Source organism: Silene latifolia, chromosome 5 (assembly GCF_048544455.1).
Source record: "Silene latifolia isolate original U9 population chromosome 5, ASM4854445v1, whole genome shotgun sequence".
Lineage (NCBI taxonomy): Eukaryota > Viridiplantae > Streptophyta > Magnoliopsida > Caryophyllales > Caryophyllaceae > Silene > Silene latifolia.
This window is the reverse complement of record NC_133530.1, coordinates 67,474,364-67,495,878: the sequence shown is the minus strand read 5'-3', so window position 1 is coordinate 67,495,878 and position 21,515 is coordinate 67,474,364. Positions and strand designations below refer to the sequence as shown.

Below are 21,515 nucleotides of genomic sequence, written 5' to 3'. Positions count from 1 at the left end.
TGATGATGATGATGTTGTTGTTGTTGTTGTTGTTGTTGTTGATGATGATGATGTTGTCGTGGTTGTAGTTGTTGTTGTTGTTGCTATTGTGATGCAGCTGGTTGTGACTGGTTGTCTGTGGTTCTCGAGGTGCGTCCTTGGCTGAGTGGAGTCACTTGCGGGAGTGGCTTCACGCCCTAGTTTCTCCCTACGTGGAACCCGCCACGGGAGGGGATGTGCACATTAATGGGACAGGGTTTATCGCTCGGTTTAATGAGCGGGGATTTGGTGGGTACGGCTGCGGCCCCCCACTGGCAAGGCTGGTCCAGTGGACAGTCGGTGACAGTGATTGATTGGTGTGTTGTGGCTTGTGTATGCGGTCTGTTGTGTCTGTGGTGAGTTTGCTATTGTTGCTATATTGTCCGCAGTACTGACCTTGTGTGGTTGTTTTCTTGTTTGCTTCTGTTGTGTCTGCCGTGATCCCTTATGGTGAGCAGTCAGTCTTAGCAGGTGATGTTTTGGATGGTAGCTGGAGTCTTGGCGGGATGAGTCTTCACGAGTCATGACAGGAGTAGTCTTCACAGTATTTGATGAGTTGTATTATGTATATCAGTAGCTTGGTCAATCACTTGTAAAATTATTATAAACGTTCTTTTATCGACGTTTGATGATTGCTTTCCTCGGGCAACCGAGATGGTAACACCTTTATATGCTAGGGAAGGTCTCGTTAAGGCTCCTTGGTATATGGGGGTGTTACACAATTGCAAAGAGACCTTGTCTGATCTCTTCACTAGAAACTGGCTTAACCAAATCACCAAAAGCAGAGGGAGTGACACAGTTACCCTGCTGAAGAAAATCAGAATCCAGAGGCTTAACTACTTTATCAGACCCAAGCAAACTTTTATAATATTCCAAAAACCCATCTGCAACATTTTGTAGCCCTAATCTGTCATGACCATGCATATCCTTAATATGCCCAATTATTTGTTGTTGTGACCGTTCCTGAATTTTAACATAGAAAAACTTTGAGGAGCAGTCATTGTGCTTAATATTAGCAACTTTGGCCTTTTGCTTGAGAATATTTTTCTCAATTCTTCTGAACTTATAGTATTGAGTTAACAGCTCCCTCTCCTTATCCATAAGAACGGCAGAAAGGGGTTGGGCTTGCAATTCAAGCTCGCAATTCTCAAGCTCCTTGCTCAGTGATAGTACTCTAGCAGTGATGCCATTAAAGCGTGTGCCATATAAAGATCTCAGAGCTTTCCTAACATTTCTGAGTTTTTCAAACAACTTAAAGGTAGTGGAACAATGAGTAGGTAAACACCAGGCTTCCTGAACCAAAGAGTCATAGTGAGGATCCTCAGTGCAGCAGTTCAGATAGCTGAACATGGATTTTTTGGGTTGATCCTCAAACACAGTCACAACCACATGAGAGTTATCAGAGACTCCAGAAGCCATAAAGTTTACAGAAGTAGCAGGGTACATAGAGGACCAGGAAGAATTTCCAAGAGCCTTATCCAACTTAGACCACACCCTAGTGCCAGTCTCCTGTTTATTCGTCCAAGTGAAGCCACAACCAGTACTAGGGAGATCTTCTAAACCACAGTGTAAGATGGAATTATTGAAGTCAAGGATGTCAGCAAGGGTTGGAGGAGTGTCACTAATTCTTTCAGTTACATCCCTCACAACATTAAAATCCCCTAAAAGAATCCATTTATCAACAGAGAGCTTAATATGGGCAAGCTGTGCCCAAAGAACATCTCTAATACGAGCATCATTGCTAGCATAAACCATAGTTACATGAAACCTATGGCATGTAGCATGATGGAAGACCTCACAATGAATGAACTGAGCATGAATCACTAGGGGAGTGATAGTAACAGTAGTGGGATTCTAGACTAGCCAAATCCTACCATTATAATGGCAGGCATAGCTATTCACAATACTATAAGCTTGGAAGTAAGTGTGAGCAATACCTTTAGCCTTATGTTCCTTAATTCTGGTTTCAAGAACACCCCGTATATCCAATTTACTTTGCCACAGTAAGTCTTTAACTGCCTGCAGCTTTAGTGGGTCATTACCCCCTCTAATATTCCAAGAGGCAATCTTCATTGACCACCCCTGTCATGTGGATGACCATCCCCTAAGATATTAGTTGGTGGGATACTAGCTTGCTCAACTAGACTAATGCCAAGCTATGTTTCATCAGGCCCATGAGCAGAGCTCTCCTCAATAGTAGATGTTGCTTGTACCACAGTGTGAATAAGAATTTCTCCTTCTTCCAGAGTGGCAAGAGAAGCAAAAGCATTAGCAGAAATGAGAGATGGAACTATAATAGGCTCAGATGAGGCACCTCTCTTCAAGGCTATTCGAGGTGATCCCATATTACCCTTCTTGCTGCTTCCTGAGTGGAATTCAGCAGCTGCCAAAGGGGTAACCAATTCCTTGGCAGTGACTACCAACCCTAGCCGAGGACATTTTGAGCTAGCAGCACTGACCACAAGATCAACTACCTCCTCAACGGTTGCTGAGGTATCACCCTTCTTGCTGCTTCCTGAGTGTATTAGAGCAGTTGCTGAGGAGGTGGCCAAATCTGTGGTGTTGACTACCAAGCCTAGCTGAGAGCATTCTGAGCTAGCAGTACCAACCTCAGAAACAGCTACCTCCTCAACAGGTGATGAGGTATCACCTAGCAAGCAAGGAGAATCCACATCAGTCCAAGGGGGTTTTGCAGCAGATTTAGATTTCTTCTTCTTACAAGTTTTCAGAAGACGCCCTAATTTTTCACACCCTAAACAATAATGAGGGATACACTCATATTCCACCCTCTGAGTAGAAGGTTCAAAGGGGGTATTTAAGGATATCTCAAGAGGGAGAGGACCAGAAATGTCTATTTCAACCATAACTCTAGCAAATGAAAGCTTCTCCTTGTTAGTAGTTGGCACATCAGCAAACATAGGCCTTTCTATTTTACTGGACATCTTACTCAACACCTGAATAGACCACAGATAGGGCCCTCCCTTAGAACACTGTTCATTTCAGCCTCTGTGGAAAATCTGAAGCTAAACCAGCCTGTCTTAAAGTACTGAACTACTGGGGATGCAAAATGATGCCAGTTCTTGGTAACAAAATCAGACACTTGCTTAAGAGAGGGTTTGGATCCTAGCAAATGCCCCATAAGAGTATATTTCCATAGTTCCAGTTCACCCGCAATATCATCCAAACTAACATCAATTTCTTCAGCATCTTTACAGGTTTCTGGATAAGAGAGACTCATACCCAACCTAGGTTTAGGCTTTACCACTTCAGACCATTTTTTACCATTTCCAGAAGCACTAAGCTCAACTATCTTGGATGTAAGAGTAACAAGAGGGACAGTATCTACAACAGGGATATCAGATGCAGCAGTATTCACAACATGAGTTGTAATAGGAACAGTAACAGTATTAGGCACATGATTACAACAAACAGAGGCATCAATTGTAACAAAACAGGGCAAAATGGGGGATGAATGTAGGGAATTATCCACACAATTCACAGAAGGACTAACAATACTTGCAGAATTACTAACAAGATTAACAGATTTAGCAGGTTTTTTTATCGTGGAATCTACTGCAGTAACAATAATATCATTCAGAAGAACGGGTTCGCGACATGAAGATGATTGAGAATCCTCTAATTGAGTGAGAGTAACAGAATTGGAGGTAAAAGGAGTACCAGAAGATGCGGAATGAGGAGTAGAATCAGCAGACGACCTTCCCTTGGGAGGACGCCCTCTGCCTCGCGCCATGAGAGCTAGAAAATCGAAGCTTTGCAACAATGGAGGTTGTTACAAAGTTTGTTATTTTCCTAGAGAGAGAAACTTCTCTCTAAAACATGGCTTATATTTACCGTGCATTTGCGCGGGATCTACACTAGTTGTTCTATAAGACCAATTTTAGCAAAAGACTAACCCAATAGCACAAAGCCCAACTAAGAGCATGTTTGGCTTCGATTCTCAAAAATGAGTTTTTGTTTTTCAAGCTTAATTTTTCAAAAGTGTTTTTCAAAAGTAGAAACAACAAATAGCTGCTTTTATTTCTATGGGCAAAAATATAGATTTTTAGCTTTTGAGAATTTTTGTTTAACTTTTAGAAAACTATGCATTTGGCCAAAAAGTGTTTTTGAGTCCAAAAACACTTTTACAAACTAGGCCAAACACACACTAAGTAATTTAATAAACTTACAAAAAATAGTTTATTTTGATAACATAACATTTTATTTTGATAATTCACATATTTAAATATGTCAATATTCATCATAAAATATCGGGTAATCAAAATAAAACCGAAATATTAATATAATTAAATGTAAATTTTGGGCTTTTCTTCTTTTGGGTCAGTCATGTGCTATAGAACGATCTCATAGAAGAGTTGCTAGTATGTAATAGTTATATGGATAATCATATTGTGTAACAAAAATAAATACCTCATTTTCACCTGAAATTGTTTTTAAAAAAAATATCATGGATGTAAAAAACCTAAAATAGTATGGAGTACTTAGTTCACTATTTATCAATTGACCGTAATGAAATCCGTCTTTTTATGTAAAAACCTGAACTTATTATGTGTGTGAAGATGAATTAATACGGATAACTTTAGACATGTCATTTATATAACTTTTTTGTTTTTCAAAAACGTCATCCCAAATAACTTTTGCAACTTTAATTTTTCAGTTAAATGAGTGATTTAATAGATTTTCTTACACTAATAAATTTAGAGACATAGTCATGCAAAAATTTGTGTTTGTTAAATTGAATGGACCATAGGATTAAACTTATAATAGGCTATAAACTGAACATTAATATTATTAAATGGCATGCAAAAACTAATGAGTCAAACTGGACACTAATTCATATAACTCTCCATTTCACATTAAAAAAAATAACTTATGAAAAATTAATTAGTTGTTGTCGCCATGTAACATACATTTTTCTACATTTTATTCTACTATTTCTACTATACTTGATTGCATTGTTTCTTCTATCTTATTTTTTATGGTTCTTGTAATATTACCTAGTGTTAAATCTTTTTTATTCCATTTGACTTCCAATTTTGTAGACATAAATGGAAGATTCTAGGAAAGGAATCATAGTAATAGCAATGGTAATTTTGGGAGTGAGTTTGCAACTAATAGAAGTTGAAAGTCGACCCCAAGTGCCTTGCTTTTTCATCTTCGGTGACTCATTGTCGGATAGTGGAAATAACAATAATCTTCTTACATTGGCTAAGGCTAATTTCCTACCTTATGGTATGGATCACCCTAACGGGCCAACCGGAAGATTTACAAACGGAAAAACCACTGTTGACCTAATTGGTAGCTTTTTTTTTAATTACATATATTATTTTTTTTAATTTGATTTTTTAGAATGTGGTTAGCACAATTAATATCTTTTAAATTATAAAACATGTTATTAGATCTTTAGTGAAATTTTTTAATAATTTCATATTACTTTCACTTTTGGACAAGCAAAACAAATATTTTTACATTTGATTAGTACTTAAAAAAATATTCTAAAAGTTCCACAAATCAATCTAAAGATAGTAACTTTTTATTAATTGCACATTAGACGATCATTACGTTGTTCATAATGATTGGTTTATATAAGTGTTTTATTTGATTTGTGTATATGACTCACTTTCATTAATCAATTGGTACCAAAAAGAGGTTTATATATGATTATTGTCCTAGATATATACTACCTTCCTCCCAATAGGTAGTTATCTATTTGACTTTTTTTGTTAGAGTGATTTTCAAACAAGGATAATTATTGATTATTGATTGAAACGGAGGGAGCAATATCTTCTATTGTATGTTTCATCTATAACCATTCATCATTCCCTTGTAGAGGAATAACTTTGATCATGTTGTGCCTATTGTACAAAATTATGAATGAACATGTGTTATTACTTGAGTCATTTGACTTTTTCTCTTAAAAAACCAAAATATATAAACATAACATGGAATATTGATTAATTATTCTCTACTTACAATATTCTTATATTTTTAAATAGGTGATTATCTTGGGCTAGAAGACTATATTCCACCTTTCTCTAGTGTAAAAGACAAAGAGATTGTTAAGGGTGTAAACTATGCATCGGGATCTGCTGGAATTTTACAAGAAACTGGCTATCAAGTGGTAATATTTGAGCTTAAATTTTATATTTTTCTGTTAGCATTGACTTAATCAAGTATGTTATATTAACCTACGAAGTTAGAGGCTCCAAACTCTCAAATATTTGGAATATGTTAAGAGTAAAGATTAATAGTTTGTTAAATTGTCAACACTTTTTGAAACTTGTTTGAATAAAACAAATTACATACGGTATGGAATCTGATAAAATGATGCACCTATTCAAATATAACAGGGGATGCGAGTTAGCATGGACCAACAACTCATCAACCACAAAACAGCAGTTTTAAAACTTGCAAAAACTCTAGGGAAAAACTCTACAACTCACCTCAAAAAGTGCATATACTCTGTTTATGTCGGAAACAATGACTGGATGTTGAATTATTTCGCTGGAGGAATCGCCTTTTTCCAAGGGAAGCCCCAAGCACATTCCGACATTCTCATTTCTAAGTTATCTGATCAATTAAAAGTAAGTCTACCAACTAATTTATATAATATCACTGCATGTTTATAACATCCACGTTTTCATTAGCTTAGTTAATCACTTATATATAGTTATTCTCTGTTGGATGCTTATTGTAGACTTTATATGGTCTTGGAGCAAGGAAAATAATAGTATTTGGCATCGGTCCGCTAGGTTGCCTTCCGATACTAAATGTAGCTGGGATATGCTCAAATTATGTCAATGGTGTATTAGAGATGTACAACGCTAAGCTAAAATCGCTTGTGGATGCATACAACACCAAGTTCACCGATGCAAAATTTATTTGGATCAACACTATGGCTATTGTCTCCCCAAATAATCTGAATGGCCTCGGTAATTCAACCATGTTCATTATATTTTTCCATTAAGTTTGTCACATAATTTATTAAATAAAAATATAAGTTGATAAAAATGCTAAGAATCCAAAAATCAGATCAACATATATAGTTTTGTACATAACCAATTTGGCTAAATGTTGGCAGGGTTACAAGTAACGAATATTCCTTGTTGTGGTGTGGAGACACCAGTATGCATCCCCTTTAGCATTCCTTGTGTTGGAAGGGAAAAGTATGCATATTGGGATCATGAACATCCCACTGAGGCTGCTAACAAGGTCTTAGCTAAAAGAGCTTACTCTGCGATAAAGAAGACTGATGTTTATCCAATGGGCATTCGCAATCTTGCTCGCCTCAAACTCAAAGCTTGAAAAGGCTCGGACCATGGTCCGTAGATCTTGAATGTGATTTTTCTTTAGACGTCTCTAGTTTTAGTTAAATTATTAGGAAAACTTTGTGTTTTTAGCTTAATAACATATTAAATTTTTTTGTTTAAACAACTAGCATAGCTAGCGGTAGAATGTTGCGCCATCTTTCATATAGTATTATGAGAGATGAGAGATTCAATGTATCATTAATGGTTTGGTTTGATGATATAAGCAAATTAAAAGTTTAAAATCAAACAGAGGAAGAATACAAATGAAGATTTTTGCGAATATTTCATTTTCAATTCAATTTAGGGATACAAGTTGAGATTTATTCAAAGCGCTACCCTTACAATAAGTGTATAGAATTTCTCATACACTACGAATAACGATGTGACGAGTATTTATCTTAACTCTTAAGTGTCATTCACTATACTCCATAATTGAATTAACATTTTGAGCTCTTACTTTATGGCCTAAATTTTTCATATGATAGTGTCACAGTTTATAAAATTATAAAAACATACATAGTGTATTCTTGTCATATGCCCTCAACGGATGACTTAAAAAGTCATTTGGACATTCGTTATTAATACAGAATCATCCTATAAAACTTTATAAAAATTCGTTAGAACTCTAAACGCTCTTCAATATATGAAATCATAACACAACAAAGGCATTGAACTAGCTTTCAATTAAAGTTGTATAGAAACAAAATAATTCTAAAAACATGCGCAATACAGCTTACTCGTATAACAATACTCCATATATAACTATTACCGGTTAGTCATGTAGCCCTTCCAACTGCTCTAGTGTCTAATAACTGGGTTAGGACTTGGGAGTTAGCTTTATTGTGGGATCAAATGAAATTGAAATTATTGTCAGAATACCATCTATAGTATGAATTATTTCCATGAAATGTTCCGTTATTATATCCATTTATTAGCATTTTTACCTTTTCATTTGTTATCCCTATATTTTTATTTTATATTATCATCTGATAATAGACTATAATACGGTCTTGTATTCTAAAGCCCGTATCCATGTTGTCTTGTATTGGGCTGTGAGCCTAACCCTAATTTGTATTGCCTATATAGTTTTGGAATGAGAATGAGAAAGGCAGATTATCGATTCATTTGTTTAGCATGGTATCAGTGACTATTATCTCAAAATTAAAATCATAAAAATACAAACCCTAGCCGTCACCATGACAAATGGTGAGGGCGGCTCCGGGACGAAAATTGACCCTTCTTCCCCGTTTTACCTGGGTCCTCAAGACAAACCCGGTGACACTATCACCCACATCCGTCTTACCCTCGACAATTTCGATGAATGGGTACACGATGTTCGAGTTGCGCTAAAATCGCGCCGAAAGTATGTCTTCGTTAATGGTACCATTAACGAACCAAAACCCCCATGTTCGGATGATGATTGGGAAACTATCCACTCTATGCTTGTCTTGTGGTTGTCTCGAACAATTTCCGATGAGGCACGTGCTCTACTACCAAAATTTGAAAATGCTAAACGGTTGTGGGATGCTCTTCACGAGCGGTTTGCAGTTGTTGATGGGTCTCGGATTCACCAAATTCAGGCGGGTCTCCGGGATTGTCATCAGTCGGAGGGGATGTCTGTCACGGTCTACTATGGAAAACTGTGTCAACTTTGGGATGACCTTGACAAACATCAACCCATTATTGAGTGTAAGTGTTGCTCGAATTGTACTAGTGCCAAGCAACATCTTGACCGTCGCGAATCAGACCGTTTACACCAGTTTCTGTTAGGTTTTATTTCCGCAAAATATGCTTCTCTTCGCTCTGTAATTTTGGCGCAAAACCCGCTGCCGACTGTGGCTCGGGCTTATCACATGGTTTGTCAAGAAGAGAGAGTTCGTGGTTTTGATAAACCACCCGAGACTTCGACTGAAATTGCGAGTTTTAATGTTCGCTCACAAGGTTTAATTCCCAATAAACCCCCTTCTCAGATGTCGCTAACAGAGCGCCAACAATTATACTGTAACCACTGTAAACGTAGTGGTCATGATCGCAGCATGTGTTTCGATCTCACCGGCGAAGTACCCGACTGGTATTATGAATTACAAAAACAACGGCGGAGTTCCGGTCGTGGGTCCTCTGCTCGAGGCCGTGGTGGGGGCCGTGGCAGCGGAGGTGGCTCTCGCTCTAATCAGGAGGGCAGTAGTCGAGGTGATGGTCTCCAGCCCGAAGCCACCAACTCGGTTCAAACTAATCCCACGAAATCCACTGCTGACGCGTCTACATCCGCGGCATCTTTAGTAACGGTATATGGCACACCCACTCATGATCATTCTGGTAAGTGGTTAATTGATACGGGATGTTCTCATCACGTAACTGGTAATTATGCGCTGCTCTGTGATGTCCGAAATACCTCACGTCGAGTTGTGGGCTTACCTGATGGCTCGAAAATTATCGCTTTCGTTGTTGGTCGAGTCGATGTCACTCTGAACATTTGTCTTGACCCGGTTTTATATGTACCACAATTAACGTGTAACTTAATTTCTGCATCTCAGTTGAGTGATGCGCTTCACTGTGAATTCATTACTAATGCCACTTCATGTACTATACAGGACCGGGCTACGAGGGAGGCGATTGGCACGGGTGAAAGACTAGATGGACTCTACTATCTCTGTCAAAAACCGGAGGAGGTGAACGTTGTGACAGCTGGGTCGTCTGATTTTAAGCTATGGCATAATAGGCTGGGTCATCCATCCGAGCAAATTGTTAAATTGCTCCCTTTCTTACGTAATAGCAAACATTCTTTGTCAAAACCATGTGAGGTTTGTCATCGAGCTAAACATATTCGTAGCAGTTTTCCTTTGAGCAGTAATAAAAGTCTGAATGCATTTGAATTAATACATTGTGATTTGTGGGGACCTTATGACATTCCTGCGACGACTGGAGCACGCTATTTTTTGACATTGGTGGATGATTTCTCACGGGGTGTGTGGATTTATTTGTTAAATGCCAAAACCGATGTCACTAGTAAATTTTTATTGTTTATTGCCATGATCAAAAGACAGTTTTCCGCTGACATAAAAATCGTAAGAAGTGACAATGGCACCGAATTTCATACATTAAAACCATTTTTTTCCGCACAAGGAATTTTGTTTTAGTCATCATGTGTGGGGACCCCTCAACAGAATGGCAGAGTAGAACGGAAACACCAACATATTTCGAATGTAGCTCGGGCCTTGCGATTTCAGGGTGGTCTTCCGATTCGGTTTTGGGGGGAATGTGCTCTTGCAGCTGCTTTTGTCATTAATCGTACTCCTTCTCGTTTACTTAACGGTGCCACCCCATATGAGTTAATATTTAAATCTCCACCCAATTTCGACATGTTAAGAGTCTTCGGGTCTTTGTGCTTCACTCATAATCAAAGGTCAAAGGGCGATAAGTTTTCTAGTCGAAGCAGAAAATGCGTGTTCATGGGGTACCCATCCGGTCAAAAAGGCTGGTATCTTTATGATCTCGACCGTCAAGAATTTTTTGTCTCACGTGATGTAAAATTCTACGAAGAACAGTTCCCTTTTCTCGATAAAGCTTCCGCCACTGTCCCCTCGCCTGCTATTTCGAGTGACATTCCTGCAACTGATTTAATCATTGAATGGGACGATGAGACAGCTGATCAGGACCCTCCATCACCCGTTAATAACCCAGAGGACACCCCACCAGCTACCCCGCCTTCAACCGAGGGCTCTCCTCTGCCTGGTCCGAGTGGGTCCCCGCCTGATAGCTCACCCCCGTCACCGCCTATGGGCCGTGGTCATCGAGCCCGTATCCCATCGACAAATCTTCGTGATTATGTGCTTGATTTCGACAGTGATGACAATGATAGTAGTCCATCTAGTGCTGCTCCACTCCACGTGTCAACGCTCACCTCAGGTACTCCGTATCCTCTTGCTAATTATTTATCCTGTAACAAATTCTCATCTCCGCATCGTTATTACTTGGCAGCTTTAATGACTCATACCGAGCCACGAAATTTCAAAGAAGCGGCTCAAAGTAAAGAATGGCGCGCGGCCATGGAATCTGAAATGAAGGCTTTGATTGACAATAAGACTTGGGTACTCGAGTCCCTTCCTCCCGGTAAGAAAGCACTCGGAAGCAAATGGCTCTACAAAATTAAATACAAGTCTGATTCAACCGTGGAACGATATAAAGCTCGTTTGGTTGTCTTCGGGAATCATCAAACCGAAGGTGTGGATTATGACGAGACCTTTGCCCCGGTTGCTAAAATGACGACCGTTCGTGCTTTCCTGACCGTGGCCGCTGCAAACAATTGGCACCTCCATAAAATGGATGTCCACAATGCTTTCCTTCATGGTGATTTGGAGGAAGAAGTATATATGCGGTTGCCTCCGGGCTTTCAATCCCCGGTCCCCGGCCTGGTTTGTCGCCATAAGAAGTCTTTGTATGGTCTTAAGCAGGCTCCCCGGTGTTGGTTTTCTAAGCTTGGGTCCGCTCTGAAGAGGTATGGATTTTCTCAAAGTTATTATGACTATTCTCTCTTCACATTTGTGAAAGTGCGGTTCGCATTCATGTCCTCGTCTATGTAGACGATTTTATTGTCTCTGGCAATGATCTTCCTGCTCTTGTCTCTTTCAAAGAATATTTGCATAAATGCTTCCATATGAAGGATTTGGGTGATTTAAAATACTTTCTGGGGCGTGAAGTGGCCCGTAACCCCGATGGTATATTCTTATGCCAACGCAAGTATATCCTCGACATTCTTCAAGAAGTGGGTCTTCTCGGTTACAAACCCGCGCCTACACCTATTGAACAACAGCATCAGCTTGCTTCAAGTGGTAGTAAATTTCTCACCAATCCCGAGCCATATAGAAGACTAGTGGGCCGGTTAGTATATCTCGTTGTTACTCGACCCGACCTATCTTACTCGGTCCATCTTTTATCTCAATTCATGAGTGCTCCTCGGGAGGATCACTGGACTGCGGCTCTTTGTGTTGTGCGTTACTTGAAGGGCACTCCCGGCCAAGGCATTCTTTTATCTGCTCGCTCTCCTTTGACATTGTCCGGATGGTGTGATTCGGATTGGGCTAAGTGCCCCGAGTCTCGTCGGTCCTTAACGGGTTGGATTATGTTCCTGGGCTCTTCTCCTGTCTCGTGGAAGACCAAAAAGCAGCCCACCGTGTCTTTGTCCTCTGCTGAAGCAGAATATCGAGCTCTTCGGGCCATTACTTGTGAAGTTAAGTGGCTCAAGGGGTTACTAGAGGATTTGGGGGTCTCTCATCCTCTGCCAGTCGAGATTTTCAGTGATAGTAAGTCTGCCTTGCACATTGCTCAAAATCCTGTCTTTCACGAGCGTACGAAACATATTGAGATCGACTGTCACTTTGTCCGTGACGCTATTCAGCTCGGCCTCATTGCGCCGTCTCATGTTTCAACCACGGTTCAGCTAGCCGATGTTCTTACTAAAGCACTTGGCGTATCTCAGTTCATGTCATTGGTTCGCAAGTTGGGCACTTTCAACCCGTATGCTCCAACTTGAGGAGGGGTAATAGACTATAATACGGTCTTGTGTTCTAAAGCCCGTATCCATGTTGTCTTGTATTGGGCTGTGAGCCTAACCCTAATTTGTATTGCCTATATAGTTTTGGAATGAGAATGAGAAAGGCAGATTATCGATTCATTTGTTTAGCATCTGAACTCATGATTTTACAGGTTCATAAAAATCAAATTAAGTGTGGAACAAATTGAGTTTGGTATCAATTATCAAGCTTTTGAGTGCAACCAAGATTCGTGCTACTAGCCTACTATATATATTTCTATTAATTTTTTAGGGGATTGTTTACGTTTAGTTTTATTATCATGTATAAACTTAAGGGGTGTTTAATTTACTGTTAATACTTCGTATATCAATTTGATTATGGTCTTAGTGATACAACTAGTGTTTGTATTCAATGGTACAATGAAATTTAAAGGATATTTTTTTTACCTAAATTGCGACGCTTTGTGGAGACATCTCTCTATGACTATTAACCTATTACTATTGCGTACTATATTTCATTGACACATATTTTTCATCTTGTATTCTTGAGAAATGGGACTCAAATACAAAGGACCGTGAAGAAACTTCTCCCATGTGTAAATGGCCTATAAGGCCAATTGATGCCTCGATTTTATTCTGAACTTTTTTCCAAAGAGCGTTTCAAGCTGTTAGCATTTTCACGAAAATTTTTAAATGCATAGTTATAAGAGTTACTTGGTAAGTCAAATATAGACTTTATTTGTACTATGGAAATTGAGTCCGGCAACACATTGTATACCTTTTCCCTTACTTCTATTTTTTTTTTCTGTGGGGGAAGTGATGTCTGTCGTTGTGTGCACCAAAGATAATATTTATAATTCCAACTACAACTATAGATAACGGTAGCAGGGTCGAACCACAGAGAGGCGATGCAATTATTAGTTGTTTTATTTAAGTCTAAAGTAACAAATGTGAGGGGGGGGGGGGTTGATTTGAGTTGGTCTATAACTAAAGGCAATAAATGAAAAGTAAACTAAACTAGTAGATGAAATCAAATATTAAAAGGGTGCTAAGATGGTCGGTTCACTATAATTTCGGCGGCAGAATACTAGGTAAGTCTAAAACAAACACGTGAGACGGGAAAATAAGAAGTCCTCTCGGTCCATTCTCAACAGGTAGCATCTCTCGATCTCGCTACAGGTCCCTAATATCACTAATACTAACTTTCGTCCTAAAAAGTGACTTAAAAGGTCTAAATTAATTTATCTTTCAATCTTATTAATTTAGTCGTCTTAATTAGGTAGGCTATCTCCCTTCCCTATCTTTCGATCTTTATTGGGTCGGTCAATTCCTAAACATTCAACTAGTCGCGTGCACTCGATTCGTCAAACATAACAATTAAATTAATTAAAACGAAACAATACTCACGAGACCAGTCGATCGACCATGGCGCGATTTCAGGTCTCCCTATTCTAATGCCGCCTACGCTACAGATTCCCTACATCCTAGGACAAGGTATTTAGCTACTCATACTAGAAATAATAACAACGATAAAATTGACAATTAAAACATTCGAATTCATGCTTAAATTAATTAGATGAACAATTAACATAAAACAATAATTTGGCTTCGGGAGATCTAACCTAGCAATTCTATACTACAAATGAAAGCAATAAAACTGAATATCAGAGCAGAAGAATACTGTATGAAGGAATTGTAAAGGAAAGATCAAAACTGATTGCAAAAAGAACTTTATTAACGGAAGATTAAACTAAACTAATGATTACTGAATTGTATGTAAAGAACTAGATGATGAAAAACTGGATGATTAAAACTGAAACCTAGGCTACGTTTTATAGGAACACAACATAGTTCTTATTTCCCAAAACCTAATTACGATGGGCTTCAAACTTCTCGTTCTTTTAATTTGCGTCAGAGTCACGGTCTGGTCGATCGACCACTGGGACCGGTCGATCGACTAACCCTCGCTATACAGTAGCTTCTGTATGTCGTGCTCTGGTCGATCGACCATGAAGACCAGTCGATCGACCATTTTAGCTGGTAGTTGGCTTCTAATTCTTCGTAAAATCGTCTTTCAGGCCTCGAAATGCGCACCAAGTTCGTTTCTTGAGTAAATACTTCACGTCAAATACAATGCAAGGTACTTGGGGACGGATTTAGCTTGATTTCCGCTGGATTCTTCACATTTCTGCAATAATGTACAAAAACACGAAAGTAGACGGAAATGGTGTTGGAATATGTGTCCTCCGACAATAATGCGATCACAACTGTTGATCATGATGATCACATGTTTAAGTCTCATTTTAAAAGAATACAATTGGGAAGTATATTTTACTGTCAACTGGTCCACACATATCGGTAATGATTGGCTGACTAGAGTTTGACATTACTGTCGTGCGACGGTGGTGATCAGTTGATCCCCTAGGTCATACCTAAAGGATATTACTCTTAATTGATCATTTAATTGATCGTATAACGTTACGAATTAATTAAATTACTTGAAAATTGACGGACGATTTTGGAAGTAAAATTTACGTATCTCATTATAATCTGATTAAATAAGATGCGGTCTAAGTGATCGACTTGTTTTATTACTTGGATGAAATTATTGTTTAAGGAAACAATTGAAATTGAATGAATTATTATAAATACAAGATGTTGTGATTTATAAATTGGTAAATTATTTTGGTACAAGTAATTGTGAATTACTAAGTTAATTTTGTATATGACGTATTTTTATTAATACGTTGATTTTTAATATGTTAAAAATACATAACATTTTTACATGACATGTAACATGTGACAAATTGACAAATTGACAAAGATAAAATGGAATCCATTTTATCTCAATTTGGACCGAAATATTGGGAGGAATTAACATATATATTATGTTGATTAAGTTAATGGAAAGCATAATGATGTTAGCCTAATACTAGCCATGCATACCTACACAATCTTGTAAAGAACACATTGTGCATGCATTGGCCACTCTTCCCCACCCTACCCGGTTTTGGACAAAAGAGGAGCCAAGGGTTTTCTCTTATTTCTCCAATATACACTACATGCTATATCTAGTGTAATAACATTTTCATTCTAACATCACAATAATATTTTTAGAGAGATAAAAATATTCTCTTCCTCCTTCCTCCTCTTGACCGAAATATAGAGAGGACCAGAATCATTTGGGTCATTTTTATTTAAAAGATTAATGTTATTCTAGTATTAATAATATTAATTTTATTAAGGGTATATCTTGGGTATCATTCCTTGGGAGGGATTCTACATTTGAGTCCTTGTTCATCCATTGAGGAAAGCACAAGAATAAAAGAGAAGGATATCTCTTTTGTGCCCATATAAACCGAAATACCAATGTAAGAAAAAGATTTCTTCCTTTAAATAGTTTATAGTTTGCATGCATAAGATCACTAATTAATTTTATGACTAAATTAATATAAATCATATATGAATATGTTGAGTATATAGATCTACTTTTGTAACAATCGGTATCAAGAGCCTTGGTTGTTTGCATGCAAATCGGTTAAAAGTTTTTCCGAGTTATACGATTAACATATAAAACTTGTTTAATTTTGTGTTATTATGATATATCACGAAAATCATTATGCATGTTAAAGTTTCTGGTCCTAAAATGTTATTAGGATATTTTGGTTAATTTATGGATTTTTATTGTTCATATTATACAATAATGGCATTAAAAATATGATTTTATGAATAAAATGTCATTTTTGGACTAAAATTAGCTAAACTTCGAATTTTCCAGTGATTTTTGGATATGTTGTCACATATATTATTTTGAGATGGCCTGTAAATTTTCATAATTTTTGGACTTCTTATGCTTGAAAAATGGATTTTTCATTATTAAAATCGAATTTAGATGAAAAATAGGTTAATATGAGATAAATTTCGAACCTGGTCATAGAAATTTATTATATTGTCACATGAAATTTGACAAGATGTGTGTAAAATAATAGGCTATATTGAAGTCTTTATGCATGATTTATGATTTTTTGAAGAAAAATAGCATAAATAGTGACTTAATTAGTGAAATATTAATAAAACATACTCTATGACTAAGAAAAAAAATCACATGTTTCATTTTATTATCTTTTTCAGATCTAAAATTGAAAAGGTGATGAATATAATTTTTCTTATGTTTTTATGATTATTTTGTTAAAATCGATTAACCGCAACATTGTTTTTCCGGATAAATTTAGAATTTTTTAACCTAAGTTTTTGAATATTATGAGTGTCATGGTATTTTTCCAGAATGTTCATGAGTTTAAATTTCAAATTTTGAATTTATTTGAAATTTTGTGATTTATTTGAAGTTTATAGCTTATTTTTGTAATTTTAGGTCCATTAATGAACAATTTTAGAAATATGAGTTAATTATGGTCAAATAATTAGTGAAGAATAAATTTTGAGTCCTAAGAGGTTAGGGTAATTAACTTATGCATAAATATGAATTTTTGTGATTTTTGTGATTATAAAACGTTGAATCACGCAAATCCGTAAAAACCGTGTAATATACGATATTGGCTACTTAAAGACGATTTAGCATAAAATTGGGCATGTTCATACATATTATAATGCTGCATTTTCTTTATGATTGTCATAATTTTATTTTATGTAATTTTTGAATTATGTAATTTTACTTAGTATGGCCTTAGTTTTTTAATTGATATTACCCGAAATGTATGGGAATATCGATTCGGTTGTAATTTATTGTGATCTCGTATCACCGTTTTGTAATTTAATAGATTTATTTTATTTTAGTTACAAATGTATAATAGGAAATTATGTAATTTATTATGTAATTTATTTATTTCGGAGTTCCCAAAGACGGATTTCTTCAAGATGGCGATACATAAAGACGGTGTTACCTCGAGATGCGTGCCATAACCGAAATTCAAGGGACCAATGGAGTTGATTTCCGAATATGTAATAGTTAATTAGATTTTATATTCTAGGAAGGCCATACTAGGATTTATTTTTATGCTTTGCATTTTATTTATATGTCACATGCATCGCTAAATCGCCATAACTAAAACATGCATCATCGTTTTATCGAGTTTATCGACCGTGTCAATTACATTATAGTAGTTCACCGCTTAGTTCACTTAAATCGTGATAGATAATAAATTGGCATGACCTCTCGCTAAAATAAACAATTGAGACAGAGCCTTACCAAAAATTAGAAACCCATGAAGTACCAGTTTCGCAAGGGAGTTGAGCCGGCTTTACCGTAAGACAAACCTTGTTACGTTGGCGAAGTGGGGTGATAAATGTCTACCCACCGAATTTATAAAGATGAGGGTTGTTTTCGGCTTTACCGATGCCCATGTTGATGTAAGTTTGGATCATGGACACATTTATTCGAAATTTGGGTTGAACTCAACGAAAGTATTCTCGACGGTTGCCGGATGTGTTTCGGGCTAGAGATAATTTTTAATGTAAATTTATCGACCAAGAGTTCTAAAAGTAGAATCGATTAAAGTGTTAATCCACTGAGTTATATTGATGAAGATTTGTTTTCGGCTTTACCGATGCCTAAGTTAATATGAATTTGGGTCTTGGAATCATTTATAATAGTTGGGTAGAGGTCACTATATAAATGTTCATATCTTGTTAATTTATTTACAAGTATGATTTAAAAAGACAAATGTTAATATTTCCTTTTCCTCCATATTTGTAGTTCATTACAATTAATCCATCTAACGCTACCGCACCAATAACTATTGAGTCATACCACAATGTTTTTGACGACGTTTGCTCCAACAATGATTTCGACACTACTAGAGAACTTCATTTTGGGATACGTTCGGATGGAAACCTTAACTTCATCACTTCTACTAGACCACCCACTACCACTAGATCCCGTGTGAGCCCGTCTCAGGAAGACCACTTCATACAATCTATAGGATCTTTGTCTCTAGAAGATAAAGATGCCAAAACTAGTGGGAGCTCAAGCAATCAAGTTCTTGCTTCCAAGGGCAAAAGGTTCAAGAAGAAGGGAAAGAAAGTCAAAAACTTCAAGCAAGTTAATGATGAGTGCCATTATTGCTATGGCATGGGACATTGGCTTAGGAATTGTCCCGTATATTTGCGAAATATAAGGGAAGGAATCATCACTCCAAAAGGTAAAATTCCTAAGGAAATTTATGTTATTGATATAAATTATACTTCCACTACGACATGGGTACTGGATACCGGTTGTGGTTCTCACCTTTGTAATCATTTACAGGGTTTAAGAGATGTGAAGAGGCTTAGCAAAGGAGATGTGGATCTACACCTTGGAAATGGAGCTCGAGTAGCGGCCGAATCCAAAGGAACTTATGTTTTAGCTTTGCCTAACGGATTTGAGTTGTATTTACATAATTGTTTTTATGTGCCTACACTCTCTAAAAACATTATTTCAATCTCTATTGCTAGACATAGACGGTTTTTGTTTTGTCATTAAGAACAATCGTTGTACTATTTCCAGGAATGATTTGGTTATAGGCCAAGCTTCTTCCATCAATGGCATTTACATTTTAGAGACCTCAAATCCGACTAATGATATCTATAACATTCAATCAAAGAAACTCAAAACAAGTGACCCAAGTGAAGCGTTCATTTGGCATTGTCGATTAGGTCACATAAACGAGAATCGCATCAAAAGATTAATTTTGACTAATGTGATTACACCATTTGATTATCAATCATATGGTACATGCGAATATTGCCTACTTGGCAAAATGACTCGTAATCCTTTCAGTGGTAAAGGGACACGAGCTAGTGAACTATTGGGACTCATACACACCGATGTATGTGGACCAATGAGCATCACCGCTCGTGTTAATTATGACTACTTTATAACCTTCACCGATGACTTGAGTAGATATGGGTATATCTATTTGATGAAACATAAAAGTGAAGCGTTTGAGAAATTCAAAGAGTTTCAAAACGAAGTAGAGAACCAATTGAACAAAAGGATTAAGGCACTACGATCCGATCGTGGTGGAGAATATCTTAGTCTTGAATTTGATTCACACTTGAAAAGTCGTGGTATTATATCACAACTTTCTCCACCCGGAACACCACAACTCAATGGTGTCGCCGAAAGGAGAAATCGAACCTTACTTGATATGGTTCGGTCCATGATGAGTCAAACCGAGTTACCAAACTCGTTTTGGGGATTTGCGATTCAAACCGCAATAAGATCTTTGAACAATTCTCTCACTAAAGCCACCGAGAAAACTCCATTTGAAATATGGAGAGGAAGAGTTCCTAATCTATCCCACGTGAAAATTTGGGGTTGTAATGCTTATGTCAAAACCAGAAATGACAATAAGCTAGCCCCAAGATCCGAAAAATGCACCTTTGTAGGGTATTCTAACACCCGAGGTTATTATTTCTATAAACCTCAAGAAAACAAAGTGTTTGTGTCTTCTGAGACTGTCTTCTTAGAAAGAGATTTTATTTCTAAGAGACAGAGTGGGAGAAATTTTGAACTTGATGAAGTTCAAGAGCCACAAACCGAGGTAGAGACGCAAGAAGATGTTCCTTCGTCGTCTAACACGGTTGTCTCTCCTCCACTTAGAATAACGAGTCGTGTTATACGCCATCCCAATCAATATGTGGGACTTATCGAAGAAGATGGAACACTCGATGTGTTGCTTTTAGAAAGTGACGAACCCGCCACCTACAAGGCCGCAATCTCTAGTCCAAATTCCTCCTTATGGCTTGAAGCCATGAAGTCCGAAATGGATTCTATGCATGAAAACCAAGTTTGGGACTTGGTAGATTTGCCTAAAGGGGCAAGACCTCTTCAATGCAAATGGATATTCAAAGTCAAAAATGGCATAGAAGGACATGATGATGTCTACAAAGCTAGGCTAGTGGCAAAAGGATTTACCCAAGTCCAAGGTCTCCATTATGATGAGACCTTCGCACCCGTAGCCATGCTAAGATCCATACGGATTTTGTTAGCGATCGCCGCATTTCATGATTATGAAATATGGCAAATGGATGTCAAAACCGCTTTTCTAAATGGGCATTTAGAAGAGGAGGTGTACATGATACAACCCGAAGGTTTTGTTGATTCTAAAAATACTAACAAAGTGTGCAAGCTTAAGAGATCCATTTATGGTCTTAAGCAAGCATCTAGAAGTTGGAATCATCGATTTAATCATGTGATAAAAGAGAATGGTTTCACTCGAAGTGTTGAGGAACCATGTTTATACATGAAATTTATTGGGAGCAATGTTGTGTTCCTAATCTTGTATGTCGATGACATACTACTCATTGGAAATGATATTCCGATGTTGTCTTCTGTTAAGAAGTGGTTAGGTAACCACTTCCAAATGAAGGATTTAGGAGAAGCACAACGCATATTAGGTATCCGGATCCATAGAGATATATCTAAGAGGATATTGGCACTAAGTCAAGAGTCTTATGTTGATAAGATTCTTCGACGGTTCAGCATGGACAAATCCAAAAGGGGATTGGTACCTATGGTAACCGGGACGATATTGAGCAAGACTCAATCTCCCTCCGAACCCCATGATGTTGAACGCATGAAGACGATCCCTTATGCTTCCGTTGTTGGATCAATCATGTACGCCATGATATGCACACGT

General features: G+C 37.4%; 2 protein-coding genes across 2 annotated transcripts; one reads left to right on the top strand and one right to left on the bottom strand.

Annotated features, from left to right (window-relative positions):
• Positions 1-732: 732 nt before the first annotated feature.
• On the bottom strand, positions 733-1,773 carry LOC141655475 (uncharacterized). The gene has a single exon (XM_074462555.1). It carries the CDS (start codon positions 1,771-1,773, stop codon positions 733-735), a length of 1,041 nt encoding a protein of 346 aa, XP_074318656.1.
• A 3,311-nt stretch (positions 1,774-5,084) lies between these two features.
• On the top strand, positions 5,085-7,592 carry LOC141655474 (GDSL esterase/lipase At1g29670-like). The gene is made up of 5 exons (XM_074462554.1): positions 5,085-5,334; positions 6,033-6,157; positions 6,387-6,620; positions 6,734-6,968; positions 7,118-7,592. Exons 1-5 carry the CDS (start codon positions 5,085-5,087, stop codon positions 7,339-7,341), a joined length of 1,068 nt encoding a protein of 355 aa, XP_074318655.1. The 3' UTR covers positions 7,342-7,592.
• The last annotated feature ends 13,923 nt before the right edge of the window (positions 7,593-21,515 follow it).

Excerpts from the sequence above, each read along its gene's own strand:
- LOC141655475 (XM_074462555.1), bottom strand. The coding sequence starts at position 1,773 with ATGGTTTATGCTAGCAATGATGCTCGTATTAGAGATGTTCTTTGGGCA.
- LOC141655474 (XM_074462554.1), top strand. The coding sequence starts at position 5,085 with ATGGAAGATTCTAGGAAAGGAATCATAGTAATAGCAATGGTAATTTTG. Across the intron at positions 6,158-6,386 it reads AAGAAACTGGCTATCAAGTG|GGGATGCGAGTTAGCATGGA; the intron begins GTAATATTTGAG and ends CAAATATAACAG. Across the intron at positions 6,621-6,733 it reads AGTTATCTGATCAATTAAAA|ACTTTATATGGTCTTGGAGC; the intron begins GTAAGTCTACCA and ends TGCTTATTGTAG.